The 22601-nt window shown below is 36.8% G+C and overlaps 3 protein-coding genes and 1 long non-coding RNA gene across 5 annotated transcripts; 2 read left to right on the forward strand and 2 right to left on the reverse strand.

The window, feature by feature from the left end:
* Positions 1-401: 401 nt before the first annotated feature.
* Cyt-c-p (Cytochrome c proximal) lies at positions 402-1019 on the reverse strand. The gene has a single exon (XM_020956725.2). The coding sequence runs from the start codon at positions 990-992 to the stop codon at positions 666-668; it is 327 nt and encodes a 108-aa protein (XP_020812384.1). The 5' UTR covers positions 993-1019; the 3' UTR covers positions 402-665.
* Positions 1020-2125: 1106 nt separating this feature from the next.
* LOC147643667 (uncharacterized) lies at positions 2126-5518 on the forward strand. Of its 2 annotated transcripts, XR_015271668.1 has the most exons (5): positions 2239-2449; positions 3147-3248; positions 4463-4657; positions 4840-5199; positions 5305-5518. It is a non-coding gene; the product is annotated as an uncharacterized LOC147643667 (long non-coding RNA). The 2 variants fall into 2 exon arrangements; XR_015271667.1 differs by lacking the exon at positions 3147-3248 and having other exon boundaries at positions 2126-2449.
* On the reverse strand, positions 3492-7627 carry Cyt-c-d (Cytochrome c distal). The gene is made up of 2 exons (XM_020956727.2): positions 7483-7627; positions 3492-4200 (listed from the first exon to the last, which is right to left on the reverse strand). The coding sequence occupies exon 2, from the start codon at positions 4189-4191 to the stop codon at positions 3874-3876; it is 318 nt and encodes a 105-aa protein (XP_020812386.2). The 5' UTR covers positions 4192-4200; positions 7483-7627; the 3' UTR covers positions 3492-3873.
* LOC110187340 (uncharacterized) lies at positions 7578-22435 on the forward strand. Its single transcript, XM_020956728.2, has 2 exons — positions 7578-8015; positions 20796-22435. The coding sequence occupies exon 2, from the start codon at positions 20894-20896 to the stop codon at positions 21062-21064; it is 171 nt and encodes a 56-aa protein (XP_020812387.1). The 5' UTR covers positions 7578-8015; positions 20796-20893; the 3' UTR covers positions 21065-22435.
* The last annotated feature ends 166 nt before the right edge of the window (positions 22436-22601 follow it).

Genomic DNA, 22601 nt, shown 5'->3' on the forward strand with positions numbered 1-22601 from the left:
CGTGATGTAACCTCTCTTTAATGAGTGCTTCATAGTTTAGTCACTTGGTTATCGTTCCTTATCAAGTTTTGGGGAATACTCTTACTGGCCTCCCTTCCGACTATTATTGTATTAAGGCACGTGCTATGATATAGCAGTTGTTTATAGCTCTTTATAGTAATGAACTCACTCTTTCTTTTTTCAATGAAATGTTATCACAGAAGCAATGTTCGTTTATAATTCTTTCTCTTCGATAAGACAAATTTTATAGGGATGACTAAGAGATGTGGGAATTCCCTTAAATGAAGTTGATTTAAATTAAATTTAAGAGCATACAATGACAGTTACTCTTTAGAAAAGAAATATATTTTCCCTCTTTTTTCTTCCCCTTTCAAATCCCATAAATAATACATTAACCATAATTTTTAGTCGTTTTTTTGTTATTATTATTTAACTTTTTCTCTTGTGGCGGTCACAATTCTCATATCGGGTTTAAATTAAATATTCCACTTTTCATTTAAATTAAATAATAAATTGTCCTATTTAAACTTTATAATTAACATAATTGTAGTTTTTAGGTCTGTACTTTGTTGATTTGTAGTTGTTGCTTCTGCTGCTGTTGTTGTTGTTTGTTTGCCGGATTGTGACTGAACACAATAATACGGTGCGGGTGGATGGGTTGCACCTTACTTGGTGGCCGACTTCAGGTAGGCAATCAGATCACCGCGCTCGTTGGGCTTCTTCAGGCCGGCGAAGATCATCTTGGTGCCGGGGATGTACTTCTTGGGGTTCTCCAGGTATTCGAACAGGGTATCCTCGTTCCAGGTGATGCCCTTGGCCTTGTTGGCGTCCGTGTACGCGAATCCGGCCGCCTGTCCGGTCTTGCGACCGATCAAGCCATGCAGGTTGGGTCCCACCTTGTGCTTGCCACCAGCCTCCACGGTGTGGCACTGAGCGCAACGCTGCACGAACAGCTTCTTGCCCTTCTCAACATCACCAGCAGGAACGCCCATTATGGATTATGTGGTTTCTTAATGTGTTAACACGGACTCGACTGTGGAGGAGAAAAGAGTAAGGGAAAATTAGTGATTGTGGAAAACAACATGAAATTAAGGTAAATATTATATTCCCATTTTGTATACCTCTGAAACTATCGTTCTAGTTATACAACCTATTATATCAGCTAATCTTCATCATACTCAGAACGGAAATTAACTTTGAGAGGCCGATATTAGTATACCCCTTCTATTTCAATCTGAATTAAAGAACCGAATCATAAATCAAATTAAGCTTAGGCTTAAAATATTCCATATTTGGTACTTTTATATGACAATTTTTTTTACAGATCCAAGTTTAAAAAATTCATAACTAAGCCAAAAAAAAAACATTAATTTTCATTCGGAAAGCATTCCAATTTTAGTTTTTATTGGGTTTATAATTCTCTAATTAAAATTTAATTAACTTTTCTATAAATTTTTGACAATTTTAACGATGTAACCCCTAGGCAACAGGCAGACATTTTATGGGTTCTTTTTTTCTATTATTATTTCCTCAAACTTCTGTTTCAAAGTCCAATTATTTTATTTCTTATCATTTAAATGGTAATAATTGCCGTTTTAGGTTCGGTATCATGCTGATAGCGTTTCAAATGATTTGTATCTAATTTCTTTAGCTTTTACACTAAAAGAAATTGGGTTGAACCAGAGGGATTTAGAAAAATTCCTTGTTATTTAAGTGTATACATAATTAAAATTTTTAATTTGAAAAAATTAACAAACATCGATGTAGCACACATTTTAAAATTATAAATTGTTATAAAATAAAATGCAAAAAAAAGAAAATATATCAACCACTTTTTCTTTTTGTGTAAAAGAGGCCGTGAAAAAATATTTGTCCCCTTGCCCTCTTATGCAAACAAGTGATAAGCGCTCTGCGGAAACGGAATTATTAAAATCGCTCACACCAAGTGCATTAGTCAACTGATGAACTGATAAGGCACTTGCTTTTCATTATCTAACAGTTCTGCATCCCCACCTGCTCTGGTCCCTCCCCCTTCTCCCAACTCGCACACGCTTTACTCACGCGTGTGGAGGGCAACGTCATCAAACACACACACACACACATGCAAAAAAGCTTCAGACAGAACAGACGCTGCTGCCAGGTCACATGTTGTTGCCTTCCAACTCGCGCTCCCTCTCCCACACACGCTGTTCGCAGTTCGAACGTCTGATTTTCGCTGAGTGAAACAACAATTGCGTCAGAACGAACCGCTCAGCAACAGTCGCAAAAACTTCACCGGGGAACATAAAGCGCGAGAAAAACGTTAACTAAAAACCGTTTATATAATAGCCTTAGCTCCGGGGTCTATGTTACGGCCAACTTGCTTTAATTGGCGGCTAATCAGGTTGCATGCAGCTATGTGAACTTGAGAGCGAGAGGAAAAAAACAGTGTAAAGTGCCGTTGCAATGAGTAAGTCACCTACAACTACATATACACAGACATTAAGCGTGTGCAACAACAATGTCAAACATCTGATTTGGCCTTGGGGAGAATTTTCCGTGCGTAAAAGAGAGGGATAACCACTTTTCCCATCTATAGAAAGTGCAATTGGAAGCAGGCCAAAGGTGTTAGTATGTATGTGTGAGTAAGAGAGAGCAGAGAGTGGGAGAGGCAGCGAGATGAGCGAAAAATGGGCCAACATCTAAGTTGCCTTTATTACATAAGCAGACTCCTTAGAAAGGTAAATCTCTATATTTTCACATAAATCAAAAATGGGGACACCGCGGAACTCAAAACCAGCTTAGCAACCACGTGGCGGACTTTGAAACTCCACAGCTTGAGCAAAAAAGAAATTCCAAGAAGTGATATTCTTTTCGCCACAGCGGAGCGAGCGAGATAGTTGCCGATCGCGCTCTCTGTGCGCTCATGTAATCGACGCTCTTTGGCATTTTTTCAATGGCAATGTGACTTTGGTGATTCGAACGATGCTATTTATAATTTTAATAATTCACTGCTAACTTTTGCACTTGGAAAACCTAGCAAATAAACGGCCTAACAACCTCGCACATATACTACTTCGCACTCTTATATATACACACACTCACACAAGGACACGTTTATGTAACCTGAATCATCCCCCAAAATTGATTTATTTGCTTCTGACTAGTTTTTCACAGCAGATCGCGCGCCTGAACATTATGCAACGGAAATAACCCGGAAATTTCTGCCATTATCTTTCTGAAAACGGTCTAATCAATAACTAACCAAGGTAATATTTACGTCACTCGCAGTTCCGAAAAATACACCCACTACTTACATTGAACACAAACGTCTAGCGCTGCGAACTTTTTTTCCACGAATGAGCCCGCGAATTTTATAGGGTGACCGCTCCGATAACGATAGAAATTCCACATGGGTCTAGAAAAAATACTAGAATATACCAGACATTTTCAAAATGATATCGACAAAATATACAATAAAAAAACACAATAAATATATATATTTTAATATATATAATTTAATTATATATATTTACCTACAATTTCGAATATAATTATCTTATTTAAATATTGAATTTCAAGAATATACTGTTGTACAATCGAGTTGAAAAGTTCCAAACTTGGCCGAGTACCTCTTGTGGCAGCGCCACAGAGCAGAACAACTCGATTAATCGGCGCTAAAAGCTTTGCAATTCAAAAGGAAAAACGAAAAATTGAAATTAAAATTCCATTTTTGTAATTTTTTTTGTATTAACTATTTAAAGGCCGCCAACATTATTTATTATCTTCAATTGTTCACTTGGTAGGAACCTGAGAAGTTCTCGATTGAAATTTAAGTTAATTCCGGGTTTCTAAAATTATTGAATGTCGATCTTGTTGTTACTCTATCCACTTCTATTTGTTTGTCTTGAGGAATGCAATCAAATCGGCACGTTCCTCGGCCTTTTTGATGCCAGCGAAGACCATCTTTGTACCGGGAATGTACTTCTTGGGATCCTTGAGATATTCGTCTAGAGTGCTTTCCGTCCAGGTGACGCCCCTCTTCATATTGGCCTCTGTGTAACTGTAGCCAGGGGCTGTACCGCTTTTGCGACCCAAAACTCCGCCGAGATTTGGACCCACCTTGTGCTTGCCACCCACCTCACAGGTGTGACACTGGGCGCACTTCTGAACGAAGATTTTCTTGCCATTTTCCGCATTTCCTCCACCCATTTTGGAAGTCTGCAATAGTAGGAAATATAGCGTTTAGTTTAATATTATAGATATTTATTTTCTAGATTTATAAATTGTGATCAAGGGAATTTCAAAAAAGCTTATGCATATTTATTAAGCTAACTAGAAAGCTTTTTTATGTTACTTTCTCAAGAGAGAAATTTTGAATACACTTTGAGACCGTTAGATAACTGTAGTGTCCACCCACCTGGGAAAGAGCGAAGACAAGGCTGCACAAAATATAAAAAAAAATACTCTTTCTCTCTTTCAGCTGCAAAAGACTCGACGGAGACAGCTGCAAGTGCATAAAAGCAAAACGAAATTGGGTCAGAAGGAGAATAGGGAAAACAAAAAAATGAATCAAAATGGTATTAAATGAAAAGCAAAACATGATGCACACACACAAACACAAGCTAGCATCTCGAGAACTTGGCGGCACTTCTAATGGGGAAAAAGCAACCGAAAGGTAATTCAATTAGCAGACAGACCGCCTTGCCACACCCACCCCCTTGGCCCCCACCTAGTTCTATTGGCCGCCGCCCCTCGCCAAGTGGCAGCTGCACATGTGCTTTGAACATTTCTTTTCAATTAAAACGCATTTTACGCACTCTCCTCCTTCCGTTTCATCTCGCTCCTCTTTCTCTCCAGCGATGCTGCTGTGGCAAAAACAGATGCCACCGCATAACAAAACCAGGAAAACAAAATATAGGGATACAAAGTTTATGCGAAAGCTTAAAACGTTATATTAAAGGGTGATATAATACGTGGAATTAAAGGACGTCTGTATAATTCTACCATTTCCGATAAAAGTTATGTTTGTATATACTTTTTTAATAAATGTAAGCAAAAAACAAGAAGCTTAAAGTAAAATACTTATTCAAAAAACTACCCAAGCCCTTCAGATTACTCGAATTAATTCATCATAAAAAGTTTTTTAAAATAAAAAACCATCACAGGAGCCACAAAAGTTGATACCATTTGGCTGGCGACAATTTTGCAGGAATCCAGGTAAGGCTACTCAGCATTCACCACAATCACACACCTAACATATATATACATATATCCTGGTTGTGACCTAACCTAATTTGCCCTGGAACCATAATTTACCCGCAGGCAAAACTATCCAGAGGATGTTGGCTCGGGTTCCTACGCATGAGGAACCACTATAAATAAATGGCGCACAAAATTAAATTACGCTTGAACAGGCTCGGGCATTGCAAAAAGGATGGCGACAGGAACAATGGACTTCGAGGGGGGAGGGGAAGGGAGAATAAAGTGGGGGACCATTATTGTTTACTAGATCTATTGCTGCGGAAGTCCATAAAAAGGTGAGAGGTGGCTCGGTAATGGAGCTTCTCCCTTACAAAGGGGTGCTCTGCGAAAGGACACCGAAGGGAGGCTGCAAAAAAAAGGAGTAACGGCAGGAACAATGCGGATATGGAATGAATTTTGAGGTGCGGATATTACAAGGATATAGAGCGGATATTGAAATGCAAAGGGTAAGTCAAAATTTAAAAGTATTTACATAGCTCTTAAAGGTAATGGTAATAACTCAAGAAGGACATTATTTAATATGAACCATTTGCAAAATAAAGTACATAATAAATGATAGAATATAATTATATTCTTCTGAAAGGTAAAAGTTCGCTTAGAACTCGAATCTTTCATTAGCCTACTGGCAAAAGTTGGTCAAGCCCTTTAATATAGGTATTGTTCTCTGAAATTGGCACTTCACATCTCAACAAAACTCCAATATCCTTTTTCATTTATGCTGTAACCATGGCACACATTATTATTTGTTAGAAATTCCCTGAAGTCCTTCAGACTTGACCACTGGAATTCGAGTTTAGCTTCTGCAGTCACAGGCACCCTTCCATCGTTTTACCCAACCCAAAATCCTCGGTCAGCGGGTTACCAAGAACAACGCAGTGGCTGTTGCGCAATTTGGCATGACTTTGATGTTACTAGCAAGCAAACCCACCCACAAGGAGCATACCCCCCATAAGGGTACCCCCCCCATACCAGACCAACCCACACAACCCCAAAAGCAGACATTTCTCGCTCTGCATGGCCCGAGCCCTCCATTTCTTTCCTTTCTCGATTCGGTTCCCTCTTTTATTGCACAGTCGAAATTCTATAACTTCAACTATATAATTTTCAGAGTTTTTTACATGTTTTTTCATATAAATTTTTTTAAATAATCATTAATAAAACCCTTGAAAGTCCATTTTTAATTGTTTTACATTCCAGGATTGTTATTTAACCTTATCAATCAAAGGTTTTTTGGAAACCTTAGGATAATATTAATATTTAAAAATGCTTATCTTCGAAAAATAAGTTTTTTAAAAACCTTTTTCGTTAGTCTTAAAATAACTTTACTGTTTCTGGGTTACAAAATGTTTATACTAGGCGCTTTCTACTGCTATTGCTACAGCTACTGCTACTGGTACTGCTGCTGGTGCTCCTTCTTCCTTGGCTTTCTTTTTAGGGGGTGGGCAGGGGGTGGTAGGGAGATGGCTTCTTTTCTAGAACGAGGTCGCTGACTGCCCTTCAACGCTTGTGGATGCCCCGAAAGTTACATAAGCCCCCCCACAACACCAACAACATCGCTAGTTGGCTTTGCATTTTATGCTGGCAGCAAAACGAAGCAGGCGATAAGGGGGAGTGGGGTGGCGTGAATGGGGGACAAGGAGAGAAAGAGAGAGAGTGGAGAGTTGAGAGAGCAGCAGCCCCAACATTGGTGACCTAGAGCGCCAGAGTACGAGAGAGAGAGAGAGGTGCAGCGCTGAGCATGAGAGAAACTTTGGGAATGTGTGAATGAAAAATGGCTAAAACTGCCTCATTTCAGGCTAATGTCGCTGCATCAATGAAAAGGGGAACGATAGAAAGAGAATAGGAGAGGAGAAAAAGAGGAGAAATGAGCAGTTTATTAAAAATTTGATACCTAATTTTTTAAGATTAAGTTGTTTTTATTTTATGTTTAAGTAATTAGGAATACTCATAAATGCAATAATCCAATCAGTATTCTTTTAACCTAATAAAATAAGTATAATTAGAGTGCCACTAAAATCGACATGAATATGAAATCAATGCATAAATTTATATAAATAAATAAAACTATTTTCTATGGGTTAAAATTATTAAATTATAAAAGTCGAAATATAGTTAACCAACAAAAAATTATATAAAATTATTTTGTAAGCATTAAAATGCTTTGGAATATTTTATGATCATTTCTAAGTAAGCTTTATTACCGTTCAAGCAGAAACAACAGCAACGCAACAAGCTTACCTGCTAGACGACGACTCTCTTTGGCTCTATCTCTCGCTCCCTCTCTCTCTCTGGCTGCTTGTTGCTTGGCCTCTGCCTAAGTCTCCCACTATTCCGTTGCTTTGGAGCTCTTTGGCTCTCGCTCTCTGGTGGGGCTGCTCTGCTGCTGGTGAGTGCTGCTCCAAGTGGCGTCGCTGCTTTCATTCAATCAGCTGAGTTCGCGGCGTTCGGTTCTCTTGTTCCCGTTATATATATTCCGCTGGTCAGGGCGATCGAATACTACGCGCTTTACGTGAAAAATCCGATTCGTAAAAGTTTTTGAGAACAAAATCACCGAAAACAACAAGTCGACTCGACGAGAACGAAAAATTTGTTGGCTGCGTTTTACCTTCGAAAGATATCTGTCTTCTACAATTGTCACTGTCAGACGCTTCAGCCAAGGCCTACTTAGCTGAGCAACAGAAAAAAAAAATACAAAGGAAAGGAAAACAAGGAAAAACTAGAAAAGTCTAAAAGGCAGCCGCCAGGAAGGAGCTGCCAACTTGCATATTACGGTAAGTGAACCGTTAGTTTAATCCTGTGACCAGTGTTGTGTAACGCATCGGTCGTCGTCCACTCTTTTTGTATGTTGCGAGTGTCCTTGCGAAGGCTGCACGTGTCCTTGAAATGCGTCAAGTGGTTCCTACGCCAGCTCTCACTTTCTCTCTCTCTCTCTGTCTCGCCGTGCTGCCTCTCCCGCTCGCTCGTTCTTTTACGCATTTTACGTAATCACGACTGAAAGTTTTTTTTTGTTTTTGCGTTTTTCTTTGGGAGCACAAATCTCGACTCGTTTTTCATTTGGTTTTATGACTATCCATTTCCATTTCCACCCCGAAGTTCTTAAGCATTTCCTCCATAAATTCCGATATGAACGAGAGCTTTTGCGTCTCATGTATGCGCTTCCTGCCTAACACCAGATTATCCCGCAAGGGTCTCGTTTTCTTTCCTTTTCTTTTTTATCGGGAAGGACATCTGCATGTGATGAAAGGATATTCTATTTCTTCATTTCTTTCTAAAAAGAGAGTGTGTATGATGGGAAATTGATTTATATTGGATGGTGTGAGACTTTATTATTATTATTTTGGGGGATAAGAGATGCTTAAGAACATATTCATCATCAAAATGGATCAAAGTTTGAAGTTTATTCGAGGTTATTATTGTTTATTCTTTATTATAGTCTGGGAAATACTTGATTATTCCCCTAATATTCAATTCTAATATTAAAGGTTCTTTAGCTTTTATGGCATACCTTTATTTATATTTTGTTTGTTATGTTTGTTAAATGAAGTTTAACTTTTAATGGATCTTTTTTCTGTTTATATAAGGGAATCCTTGAAAGAGTTTATTGATTGCACATTGAAAATTCTTTTAAAGAAAAACTTCACCCGCAGATTTCATCAATATGAAACCCTTCTTGGGGAAGTTCAAAAGTGCCTCTTATGCGAACTGAAGCGAATAATCTTTTTTTCCTTGTTTGTTTTTATTGTAAAGAATCGGTTCATCGTTCCCTTTTTCTGGTGGCTGTTGATTACTTTTGCTCCCTTTAGTACTCAACGAATAAGTTCACACAAAAAGTTCTCAAAGGTTTTCCCAACCCTCCCTCTCCCCCTTGCCCTCTTTTTGTTTTCAATTATGTCACTTCATCTGTATTCCACACACCAGCTGAGCTCCTGCACCGCCCCTCCTTGTTGACTTCAGTTTATTAATCATTTTTGCCTTTTGTTTATGCCTTGGCACTGGCCCTCTATATAGGCCAACGAGCTTCACTCGGCCTTTTTGTTATAAGCCATAGTTCACATGCTCGGAGCCGCCACATCAATTACAGCATAAATGTTGAGAAATTGCTATAATTTAATTAATTTGCTTTGTCCCGCTGGCAGAGTCATAAAACTTAATTATTAATATTCATCAAAGTGTGGAGTACGCTCGAGCGTAATGAGCCACAAATCGAACACACTTGGCCATTTAATTGTGGATTCACTGTTTGATTATTAATGCTTCACATATGAGATATGAGTACATAACTCTATATATTTATGTGATTCCCACTTTCTATATGTAGGTCAGCGCTCTTTCGGTCGTTCATTTCTTATCATATCGTTTAGTGCACTTGGCGTCCCTCAACCGAAACTATTACCAACATATGGGGCCGGTTTCAGCCCCCCTCCCAAAAAAAAGAAAAAAAAAACGACTTATCAAACTTGTGTCGTTTGTATTGCATTTATAACACTCGGTGGATTCGGGGTACCAAAAACTAAAAGGAACAAAAAACAAAAGGAAATCAATATTTGCGCTTAAAATAAATGAAACAGAACAAACGTGGCCGAAAATTGGAGTAAAAGAAAACCAAAAACACAACAAAGCAGATTATAAACATATATATAAAAGTATTTCCCAACTCCCCCATGGGGGAAAAGTGTTTGTGAGATAAGCAGAGTAAGCACTACCTAACTACTCCTCCAACTCCCCCACTAAGTGCACTCTTATTAACGAGAATTGCCCAGAGTTATCGTCATCAATGAGAACAACAAATGGGTATCCAGATGGCTGCAAATTAAAGATAAAGTTGGATAGTAGGGAAATGAACATAGAGATATATATGTAGAAAGAGTCATACAGAAAAGTGCTTTTGAGATAGATAAAGAAAGACTCTTTGAAGAGTCATACAGAAAAGTTGTTTAAATTGGGTTAAATGAAAAGATTCTAGTTGGATTCTGTTATTTTTAAAAAGTTTTTGAATTTCTGACATTTTGACAAATGCGCAAAGCTTTCTCTGTGAATTATTAATTGGAAAAAATTTTATTTTTAGATATTGTTGATGCCATAATTTATGGCTTGGTAAATTTAAATGGGAATAAAGATAAATGCAGATGGGACAAATTGGGTAAATTATGTATAGGAAATAAATACAAAATATAAAAGGAAAATGTATACTTTAGGTTGCTTCAATTACCTAAAAATGTTAACAAAATACTATCTAAAATAGTTATATAATTAAGATTCCCAGTAAATCCACTCCTAATGCAATTCCATCACTTCATTGCTAACTTCCCTTCAATTTTATCTGGAAAATTCAATTAGCCAAGACAGGAATTTTCCCATCAGAGCCAAGTTAATACCCCGAAACCAAAAAATAACCCCGAAATAAGCCTTGTCACCCAAATTCCGATAAGAGTTCACAGTTGAGTTATGGATGGAAATGGTTCTAACCAAGTAAATTTTTCCACGTTGCCTTTGACTGATTGAGATTAGCGTGAAAATTAATGACAGGGCATCCGTTTTTCGACGGGGGATTAGGATCCAGAAACAAAAATAAAGAACAATTAAAGCCGACACCGAATGAATGGCATAAATTATGTACAACAATTTGCGCAGAAAGCCAAACAAGGAACGAACATGGGCAGGACTTGCTGAAAATTCCGAAGCGTGTCAAATGGAAATTGAAAATGGCCAGTGGAAAAAAGGGGCAGATCCAAGGCAGAGGAAAAACAGACAGGCAGACGGATAGACATGGGCGGAAGTGGGCGTGCCCCGTCATGTCAATTAGATTTAATCGAAAATCGATGCGATGATGCTTGAGCTTGCAGTAAAAGGTTTCAAAAATAAAGGTTGATCCTGCATGTAAGTGTATATATATGCAAAACCTTTGGGGTCAAACACGATGACCCTTTCTCTATCAATCTAAAAAACCCCTTCCCCTCCACTATACGACCTCTGCGTGTGTTCTTTTGATATTTTCCAAGCGTCATCTTTGTTGATTTTGTGGCCCCCATCGAATAAGTGTTCTGAATTATGCATTGGCCACGAATGAAAGCACTTGAAATGGAAAATGCTTTGCGTTCAGCTGGAAAACTCATTGGATAGTAAACTCCCTTTGGTCAGCAGCAGGAAAAAGTTTCTGAGCTAACGAGGAAAATGGGGGAAAACGTTAAAGGATTTTGTGGCATTTGATTTTTTTGGAAAATTTTCCAAGAACTTTATTTTGTAGTAAAAGTGTATATAGTTTGGAGTGTTTATTACAGAATAATTATATATATACTGTAGAATATTTATAATATTGTTTATAATAGTTAAAAAAATTAAAAGTATATAGTTTTCAATTAAAAAGTTCGATTAAACATAATGATCGCAAACATATTAATGAATGAATGATGAATATATAATGATAAATGATGATGTATATAAATCTCTTGGCTTAACTTTTCAGAGATATAATTTAAACCTAGTTTAAAACAAAGTATTTAAAGTGTTTTTTTTTTTTAAATTTCAAGATTACATATATATTTCTTTCAATTTCTTAAGCAATTAGTATTTATTTTTATTTGTTTAACTTACGCCATTATGCCCTTGGTGCCGACATCAATTGAAATTTAATTTGTTTATATTCATCGTTAAGATTTAATTTGCTTTTTTATTGATTTTGAAATTCATTAAAATTCGGCTGCCTTTATTGGAAATACATTTGGTCATTTCCCGTTTGGTGGTTCATTCGTAAATTAAAACCATTTAACGAGCCATAAAACGATGGCCAGAAAATTGTGCGCTGTGTGTTCCATTAGCAAAGCGATCTCTCTCTCTCTTTCTCTCTCTATCTATCTATCTATCTCTATATTTTCTATTTCGCTTTGGTTCAGGTTTAGAGTTCAATGTGAGCCGCATTTCTTATCAGGCGCGAGCATTAAGATTTTCCCATCATTATGTAAGAGAGGCCTAGACTCTAAGCCATAAAACCATGCTTCGAATGGAGTTAACGAGCTGGCCACAATGGGGCTTTGGTTTTAGCTAATGAGCAGCGCAATTTCTTTTGGCCAACTTTGAACTTTCCAGCCAAAGCCAACTTCTCCAAGTGTTTCTCTTTCTCGGTCAATTTTCTTCGTCTTTAGGTTTACTTTGGATGACCACCTATTTCGGGTTTATTGTTTATTGACTTTTCCTTTGCCTTTGGCTTAGTGTTTGTTATTGTTTACTTTGGCATTTCCATGCGCAATAATGATTTAATATTTGCATTTGTATTGGCCACGCGGCGTATACGTAATGGTCATGCCAAAAGAACAGGAAATGGAAATTGTAAAACTCTGGATTTATATATATATATAGTATATTATTGGGAACCTCTTTGGCTAGCACTCGATATGGTCTGTTTGGAAATGTATTTATCTGTCTGGGGGAATGCTTTTTTTTGCTATGGCTAAATGGTTGAGATACAAAGATACAAATATTCCAGTGCGAGATTTCGCAATGGGTCAAATTATGCCAGACACTGAGGTGCGTTTAATGAGTATAGAGCTTATAGCGGAGCAATATTCTAAGGTTGTATTAATATAATGCTAAATATGAGGGGAAATCTTATAATTGTTTAATTATTTAATCGATTTTTACTGGTTGGTTACTCTCCAAGATCCCGGCAGATGTTTGACTGAAAGTCCATCTGCATTTTCTCGCTGCACCGCTTACCTTTTCTTGGCTAAAAGTTTTCCCTCCCCAAAAACAGCTGACAACTGGTGCTTAGAAACCTGAACTATTGCCGATTTTTTGTTGTTGTCTAACAATTTTCCATTTAAACGGCTTTGTCTGCAATGTCTGCATCTCTCATTCCAGCTGTTGTTCTTCATTGTCAATTATATTTGTCTTTCTCAGGCTCCCGCATCTACCTCACCTCCGTAGCCGTATCTGTGTTTGTTCTGGTATCCGTAAGATACTTGCTGCATGTATCTTGTATTCCTCAACTAACCCGCAACATGGCAGTTTTTCTGTGTCTCTTTCTTTCTTCTTTTTGTTTTCGGTTAATTTACATGACAACACGTTTCGAAAGTCAGTCAACATGGTTGAAGGGAGGCAAAGGGACAGAAAGTAACTTGTAGATACATTCGCTTGTAAGTTGCAAGTTAACTAGACTGTTACAATGTCGCAGTTGCAGCGGTTTGGGGGGGGGGGGGGGCAGGGGGGGAAAAACTGGGATCTACAGGGAAAACACTCTCAGGGCACTTGCCGCCTTTTTTTCTGCGGTTTCTCTGCCGCCAAAAAAGGAAGGGGGCTCCCCTCAACATTCGCGCTGCTTGAGTGCAATTCTGGGCCAAAACACACAACATGCGCTGGATACAATTTTCTCCCTCTCTCTCTCTCTTTCTGTATGTCTCTCTCTCTCTCTTGCCGCAGCCTCCCTTTGCTCATTTTCCTGGGCTTTACAGTTACGTTACTGCAATCGGTGGAAAATTAGCATTCTTATAAATATTTATTCAGGTTTTTTCCCATCTTCTTCGCTGTAGTGTGTATCTTTGCATCTTTGAACTCTCATTATCTTCAGTGTGTGTGTGTGTGTGTGTGTGTGTGTGTGTTTGCATTGTTAATATTTATGAGTTATATCTCTCGAATATTGCCTTCTAATTGCCATCTCAAGTTGAACGGGTCCCCAGACTTGACTACAACTACGTCTACTTATACTACTCTGTGATGTCATTTGATGTGTTTTTCATAGTTTTTGGTGAGATCATGGCGCACCCCAGAAAACAAGAAGCTTATGGATCGTTTCAAGATTTTGTCAAGTAATGCCTATAGCAAATGATAGATATGTGTGTTTAGAGGAGTAGGCCAAGCCTGCGTCAAGGTTTTCCAGTTTATTATTACTTAGACTGCATTGAATCAATCAAACAGTTTTTGCAATCAAGCGTTATATGCGTATTAAGTACCGCTTGACCCAATTAAATATCGTTATCTATTTAAAAAGATCTGGCGTTCACTCTATTTCTCAGTCTTACAAATTACAATAGCCTCATCTAGAAAGAACACTGAGAGAAATACTATACTATAAGGGGTTCCATAACTTTTATTGACACTCAAAGCATATAAAGATGTTGAATGTATTCTTTGAGGGTCTATAAAGGTGGAAGAACCCCTACGATATTTGTTAAAACTATGATTATCTCAAAATATAAACATTTATGAATTCTAGAACCAACAGTTTCAACACCTCTATTTTATCTAAATTTATGATGTTTTTCATCATAAGAATAGCATTTGAAACTTTTGAATGTATGCTAATATTAGCTCTGAACTCAATAATTAATTATAATAACTTATTAATCAGTAATAATAATATACTGATTTATAATTTTAAGAAATATATTTTACTTTTAAATTTAAAGCCTTGCAGAGTACTTTAATTTTAGTCAGAAGCTTGAAACTATGTGAAGGAATCATTTCCGACCCCATACATCTCATATATATTATAGATCAGCTTTAACAGGCAAATCGATCTAGCAATCTTCTGGATATAAATAAAATTTAACATTTTTTTCGAATTTTAAAAGGGGTTACATGCTTAAAATTGTCAAAACAAATTAATTGATAAACATTTTAACTGTCTTAAATTTTAAAATGAGTATGTAGATTTTTTAACCTGAGAAAAACTAACATGTGACAGCTTTCCGAATCAAGATTTATGCATTTTTGGCTTAATCATGAGTTTTTTAAACTTTGATTTGCTGCAGAAAATGTCATATTATAATACTGATAATAGTTATCGGTTTTCGATACGATCCAATAATTTATTTGCAAACTGTTAGGGTATATAAATTTTCTTTTTCCCCTTTCTTGTTTTTGTTTTGAATGCATTTCCTTCTAGACTTGCGTGTGTGTTACAATTTGACAAGTGATATTGAAGCCTCATTAAGACGGATGTCTAAGTGGGCGTTTGGGGGCGACACTGGGTCTAGGTGGGCGTGGCAGTGGGTCGCATATTTTGCGGTCGTCGTGGCTGCGGTTCCGTCACTCACCGAAGCGCTCAAGTGGCACGCGTTTGATAACAACACACCAGCTTTCAGTTCCCAGTTGCATCTCCCAGAGATCCGCTGGGAGGAACGTTCATTTCAAATGCAATTGAAACCGCCAGAGACGGGGACGGACATTGCGACATGGACAGATAAGGGAGGAGCTGCAGGAGGAGGAGGCTGGGGAGGAGAATGGAACCCGGTGACATGAAAGTAGATATAGCTGTAATAATAATAACGATAGCAGAACAATGCGGCGCATTGGGTATAGAGACAGCGGGAAGCAGCGATAAAGTGAGTTAACAGGTGCATGCTAAAAGTAACAGAGTTCTTAATAACGATAAGTGAAGAAAGAAACAACAAAAATAGGTCACCAAAAGTGGGGGAAAGAGTTAATATGAAGAGAGTTAATATAAGTTCAAATACGTGACTGTCTAAATATGTATATTTTTTTTTTAAATATATTATATTAAATTTCTTTTAAATATTTACTATATACTATTTATTATATACTTTAGTAAATATTTTAAATAAATTTAATATAATATAAATAAATAATATAAATAATAATAATATATATGGTATATAATAATAATGGTTATTAATACCCTTATTATTATGTCAAAAAGAGAAAATTTATTTGATTTACTATGTAAAATTTGGAAAAATAATTTTGAACACCTTTCTTAGGGTTTTATGGAACCTTAAAACTATCATTTTTAACATATTTTATTTGCTCTTACAACAAATCTTGCAAAATATGTTTAAAAACTTTAATTAATGCTTGGATTTCATTCAATTTCTAAACTTCAGTCTGAGATAATATTATATATATTAGTATTTGACCCAATATTCTTACCTAATATTCTACCTAACATCTTTTATTTAATATAATTTTAAGTCTATAATTTCCATTTGGTATCAAACCTTATACGATATTTAGTCTCAAATAATATTTATTTGACCTAAATAAGGTCCAACTAACCCATCCAACTGAAAATAGTCATCATATCCACACAATCCTTTTAATTTGCCAACCGATTTCCCACTCTTTTATTGCATTTGCAAATGAGACAGGATTCAGAGTAAATGCGCCCTTTGGCTTCCACTTCGTGTCCATAAATGTCAATTACGTTTCTGCTTAGCCAATTTACAAAATTAGGTTAACTGGTGTTATCAACAGCATTTCAGTTGTCGTTGAAATGTCAACTTTACCCAGAATTTCCAGCATTTTCCTCGCTTTCCTCTCCACACCACCTCCCCTCCCTCCCCTTGCAAGCTTTTCCAACTGTCACTTTTGGGCCGAGTGTTTCGCATTTGGAATTGGCAAGCGAATGGGGGAAAACGTTGGAGTTGCTAAAATGAAAAATGCATGAAAAGCGCAAATTGATAATTGAATTTGGCACAGGCTCAAACTGCATTTTGCTATTTGTTGCTATTTATTGCTATTTGTTGTGTGTGTGCGAGTGTGTGTATTATTACTGTTGCACAGCATGCGCCAAGTGGGTCAATGTGAACGTCGTCGGGTGACAAGCAATAAAATGGGAAAAATAATAATAATAAAGAATAATAAAAGCAAAAAAAAAGAATAGTACAAAATCACACGGCACACATCAACAAGAGTGACATAAAATTATAGCCAATTAGGTGGAAAATGGAAAATATTTGTCATGCAACTGAGTGCAAAAGGCAGAGATCTCAAGACTGTGTGGGTGATACAACCTCATCGCACACAAATGACACGAAAACACAGCGTCGCCATCAATGGTATTCGATTTCCAACACTCGAGGCTCATAAATTTGATCAAGAGATGGCGCCCAGGATATTGAATCACATGACCCCGAGGGGCTGGCGCACGAAACCCACAACCAGGAACAAAAAAACACAAAAAATATGTTCATGGATTATATTAAATCGAAAGTATATTGCATGTTGGCACCCATTTCTCTCCATCGAACCATCTCGGGCGGCATTTCGGTTAATTTAACGGCAATAAAAACATCACGCATACGCCCCGCGGTGCCAGCGGATGGGCAATAAAACAAATGCCTTGAAATTGTCATCGAACAGAAAGAGACAGGGCAAAGGGAGAGAAAGAGAGAGAACGAAATAGGGAGAAAGAGAGACATAGAAAGAGAGATGGAGAGAGAATGATTTGGGGAGGCCAAGTTGTAAAAGTTCAATCATTAGTTGCCACATGACACAATGCAGTCAACCAGCAAACCAAACGGAAAATGAACAAGAAAAAATGCTAATTTAAGCTATACAGACATTGAATACCCTGACATAAACATCTATATTCTAAAAAATAGTAAGAAAGTTGTGAAGCGGTATTCAAAGCACATGTATTTCTTATTTAAACTATATTTTTTATTTTAACAGTATCCTAGTGCTATATGGGTGACCTTTTATTTAATGCACTAGCCAAAATGTACAAATATAAAATAATTCTTAGCTTACAAATATTTATTATTTATTAATTATGCTCAAATTTATGTATAACTTAAATGAATCAATGCTGAAGGCATCTAAAATACAAGGTGTTGTTAAGAACTTGCTGCGAAACATCAAAATAAAGGCTAAGTTGTCAAAATCATTTTGCATGAAATTCCAATAAAGACAAGTGTTGCTAGGAACTTGAATGGAGTTATATAAATAAGGTTTTATGGTTTTCCAAAAAAATGGTCTTAAAGTAAAAATTACAAACATACAATTGACATTTCTGAAAGCAAAGTTATTTACAAATATTTATTAACTAAAAAAACACCGTGAAATTTATTGTTTTTCTTGAGAACTATTTAGGGATCATATAATTTAACTAAAATTTTTTTAATGTTTAAAAATAAACACTTTTTATATTGTACAAATTATAATACTTTCTCTACTTTTAAATTCAAAGTTTTAATAAAAGTAAAAGCTGTAATAATAAAAATTCCAAAATACCCTTAATAAGTAAAGAGTAAAAAAGTGTCGCACGAGTTGTGAAATATTTGTTGAAAAAAAAAACGGCATTGAAGTAAGTGACGGGGCATTTGGAGGGGTAAATGTGGGCGAGCATCGTGTTTTCCCGTTAGCTTTAAAAACGCCCACACTAGCACACGATCCCCCTTTTCCCCTTTTATCTCTCCACCTCTGTCTAACTGACACCACAGCAGCTGCATTCGTAGTATCAAAAGATTAAAGCGCAACAACAGCAACGAAAAACAGAAAATATTTCCCATTCCCGAAATGTTTATGTCAAGGCCCAGAGGAAGAAATGGAAACCCATGCAGAGGCGGAGGTGGAAATTATTGTACAGAAGAAAAGCCGTGGGGAAGGGAAGAGATTTGTAGATTTCAAGAAGAAATATGTTAAAGTGAAATTGAAATGCTTTAGGCGCTAATTTAAATGGGCGAGTTTCTATTATTGACATCGAGAAATTTAAGAAAATTAATTTGGAATTTGTATTCTTTGGATTTCTATGAGTTAAAGACAGTTTCTGGTTTTCTCGAATCGGTTTAAAGGTTCTTTGTTCCTTGATATGGTTACACATTTTGTGTAATCACCAGCATTTATTTTTCAAAGAATTTACAAATTTTAACGTATGAGAAAATAGCACTTTTTATTTCCATTTCTATGACATCTTTAAGATTTTATTGTCTAAACGGCTGGGAAACATAAATTTACTCTTATTTTTATACTTTTGCAGGGTATAATAGTTTCAGTCAGAAGCTTGAAATGCAATAAATCAGCATGATCAGCATAAAAATGTGAATCGATCTAGCCATCTCTGGAAGAATTTTTTTTTTTTAATTTTAGAAGTTACATCGTAATAATGTTTAAAATTGATAAAAATTAAAATTTTTTATATTCTAAATAGAGTATGCAGATTTGTTAACCTAATAAAAATTAATATAGGAAAGTTTTCAGTTATTTAGGAGGTTTTTAAACTTTAGTTTGTCCAACGATGATTGATTTTCGTTTCAATCCTATAATTCAATCGCAAACTGCAAGGGTATACAAGCTTCAGCTTCTAAAAGTTCTCTTTCTTTCTTTGCAATAAAAAAGTAATAGAATTTCCTAGAATTTAGTTGCATTTTGTCCCACATTACCCACCGTACTCCCAAATGTTCAGTGGAATGGCTATCGCTATCTCTCGGTGATCTCAGCATTATAATGAGCTAAGCAAATGCGCAGGCGTATTTTGAGATGTGACAGCGGCAGCAGCAGCTAAAGATTGCTTACAAAACATACAAAGTAGAAAATTATTTAGCAACAACAACCTCAAGGGAGGGGGGGAGGTCTGGTGAGGAAAAGGCGATCCAAATAGTAGCGGAAAAAACAAAACAATATTTTTATGTTGTCGCGTGGACGGGACAAGCTGCTGTCGTTGCTTTTTTTCTAGCTTTTTTTATGACTACATGTGATATATGGAAATGTTTTATGAGCAAACTGCACTTTCGGATTGTCGCCATAGATGTAGACACAAAAAAAAAGAAAAAACGAGAACTTGCCTGGAAATTGAAATTAATTTGCTGCCACAAGTCTGTGGTGGGAGGGAAATTCGGTTGCATTGCATAATTACAGATGACGTAGAACATAAAATTTTTCACTGCATCATGTATGTAATCTCTTGCCAGGGACACAGCACACAGAAAGCAGAAAGCAGAAAGCAGAAGCAGAAACAGGATTTTGTCCAATTAAAGCAAACATCAATTTTAGCTCCCCGTATGTGTAATATACTATATACAAAGCCCATTTTGTGTGTATGTCTCTCCTTTATTATCCGTAACGAACCGTTGAGTTTTGTCATTGACTCGGCCAACTGCTGCTGCTGTCTGGGCTTTAGCCAGATCTGGAAAAACTGGAGCATGCAGCGTTTCAATTCGGCCCTCTGTTTTTGGACATATGTTTTCAATATATATTTATACATATATGTATGTGAGTGAGTGTATCTATCAGTGCATATAGGCAAGGTCATCAGCTTCGGATGGGTGGGCTTGTGCCAGCCTCGGAGTGCTTTTAGCTGGGTGTGTGTGTGTTTACGCCCTGTTGGAGCCAATGGAGCATTTCAAACTGGAGTTGGGCAGCTCAGTTAACAATAAAACTAGTTCCATTTTGTTTGTGAACTTTAACAGAAAAGTTAGAGCCATTTATATTGATTAAAAATTGGTTGGGTATTAAAGATTTCTCTGCACAGCCTTTAACATTGTATATAGCTTTCTATATGATATTGAAATTGAATAGATTTGCAATGCCAAGGACCCTTGAAAACTGTGACATGTTATCACCATTTCGTTCACTTGAACTGGGACTCTGTCAGCCAAGTCCTTCAAGTGCCAGCCCATCCTCTTTTCGTTGGGGATTTCGTAGATTTTGGGGATTTTGCCGAGTGACGCTCAAATGTCACGGCAGCCACTCGATGTCTGAAAGGCTCAAGAGCTGAGAACTGAGAGCTGTGCCTTGAGAGTCTGAGCCATTGACTTGCCACTTTGAATAGCTCTTGACTAATCCTCCTCTATATATTGTATCTTTTCTCTCTTTTGCAGCCAGCGCGTTTCGTTCTTTTTTCCACGCTTGTGACCCGTAGCCCACGTCCACTTTGTGGCGTGTGCAACCAGAAGCCGCCAAGACGACTTACTCGATAATGAAAATGAGCTCGCCCAGGATCATGCAGCAGAAGCGGAGCAGCAAGTCCTCCAACTCGTCGCGGGTCTCGATGACGACCTCGACGGCGGAGGAGAATCTTCTCGAGTCGAAGCTCTTCAGCTGGATGAGGCTCTTCCGCTTCGCCTCGCTGCTCTGCCGCGCCGAGTAACCAACCACCCGGGATCCTTCCTTCCCTCAAATGTTAAGAGAAACGCATATTACAGATACTCGAACTAGTTGCCGCTTTTCAGTCAAGTTTTCCTATATATAGTGAGAGAGAGATATACACACACCAACAGAACAACACCCAACACGCCCATTTGTCTGTCACCTTAACTTTTTCCAGCAAATGTAGAAAATAAGTATTACAAAATGATTAAGCAAGAGAGATCCTACTCCCCCTCCCAGTTCCACTCCCACAAACATAATATTAAGTTTAAGCTGAAAAGCAAAAGATACATACATATATCCAAAACCAAGAAATATAACATGTTAAGTTTAAGCTTCGTTTCTTTGGGAGATCGAGACAATTTTCATTCAGTTAAAAAAAAACTCTTCACAATTAAGTCAATTTTTAGTGTAAACTCCGTTCCAACGGAGTTACTCGCGCCTTTCGTACCTTTTGTATTGTAATAAGTGAAAAAAATGGTATATTTACAAATTGCAAACTACAAGCAAATAAATATTTAAATCGTAATCCACTTATTGCGTTTATTCGGGTTTATTAAATTAGTGCTTAAGTTGTCAAGAACAGCCGAACTATAAAACGAAGTACATATATTTTTGTAATTACAACACTGTTTTTGCGAGTCACAAAAAATAAGTAAACAAACAACAAATAGGCAAACACATCAAGATGAACCTTTATGCAAAGCTATTAAATAGATAAATAAATATATATATATATATTAACTAAAGATGCAGGCAAATGCAGTACTAAACAATAATGTAGAGGAATATATTTACACATAAAAAAAAACTCGAATTGGAGCGGAGCAAATGCAAATGCGCTTACCCAACACTGCAACACGAACATACATACATACACATCCCGATCACAATAGTTATCCAGCCCAGCAATATGAAAAGTGCATTTAATCCAAAGAAGTTGCCAACCAACAACAACAACCACAAATTGTTAACAACACACATTAGCAAATGCAAAGTGCAATAGTGGACATAAGCAAAACCTCTTTAATTCCATATATATAACCTCAGATTAATGAAATGAACAACTACAAACACCAGATAAATAACAAAAAATGCGACAAACAACAACAACAAAGTTATCAGAGATTTTCGAAATTCAATTTTACTTATTAATTAGTTAGTAAGCCGAAAATGCAATCCTGCATAATGAACATAACGGTATAATAACGGTAATTGCCAAAAAACAATGAGATCAACTGTACTAGAATACATATATACTAGCAATACATACATACAACTGCAGCAGATAAATGTTGAGAAAAATGCAATAAATCGGAAATCGATCAAATAAATAAAGTCTTTAAGCTGTTGAGTGTTCAATGCAATTAAATCTTTTCGTTGTTTTTTATTTATTTGGGTGTGTTTTATTTCTGTTTTGTAAGGTTTTCTTTTTAACTATACTATTTTATTTTTTTTTTAATAATTGCGATACTGGTGACAGATCAGTAGAACCTTTTGGTGGGGATAATATGTACAAATAGGGGATAAGGGGATAA

Source organism: Drosophila serrata, unplaced genomic scaffold, assembly GCF_035046125.1.
Source record: "Drosophila serrata isolate PLE 108 unplaced genomic scaffold, ASM3504612v1 contig_249, whole genome shotgun sequence".
Taxonomy (NCBI): domain Eukaryota; kingdom Metazoa; phylum Arthropoda; class Insecta; order Diptera; family Drosophilidae; genus Drosophila; species Drosophila serrata.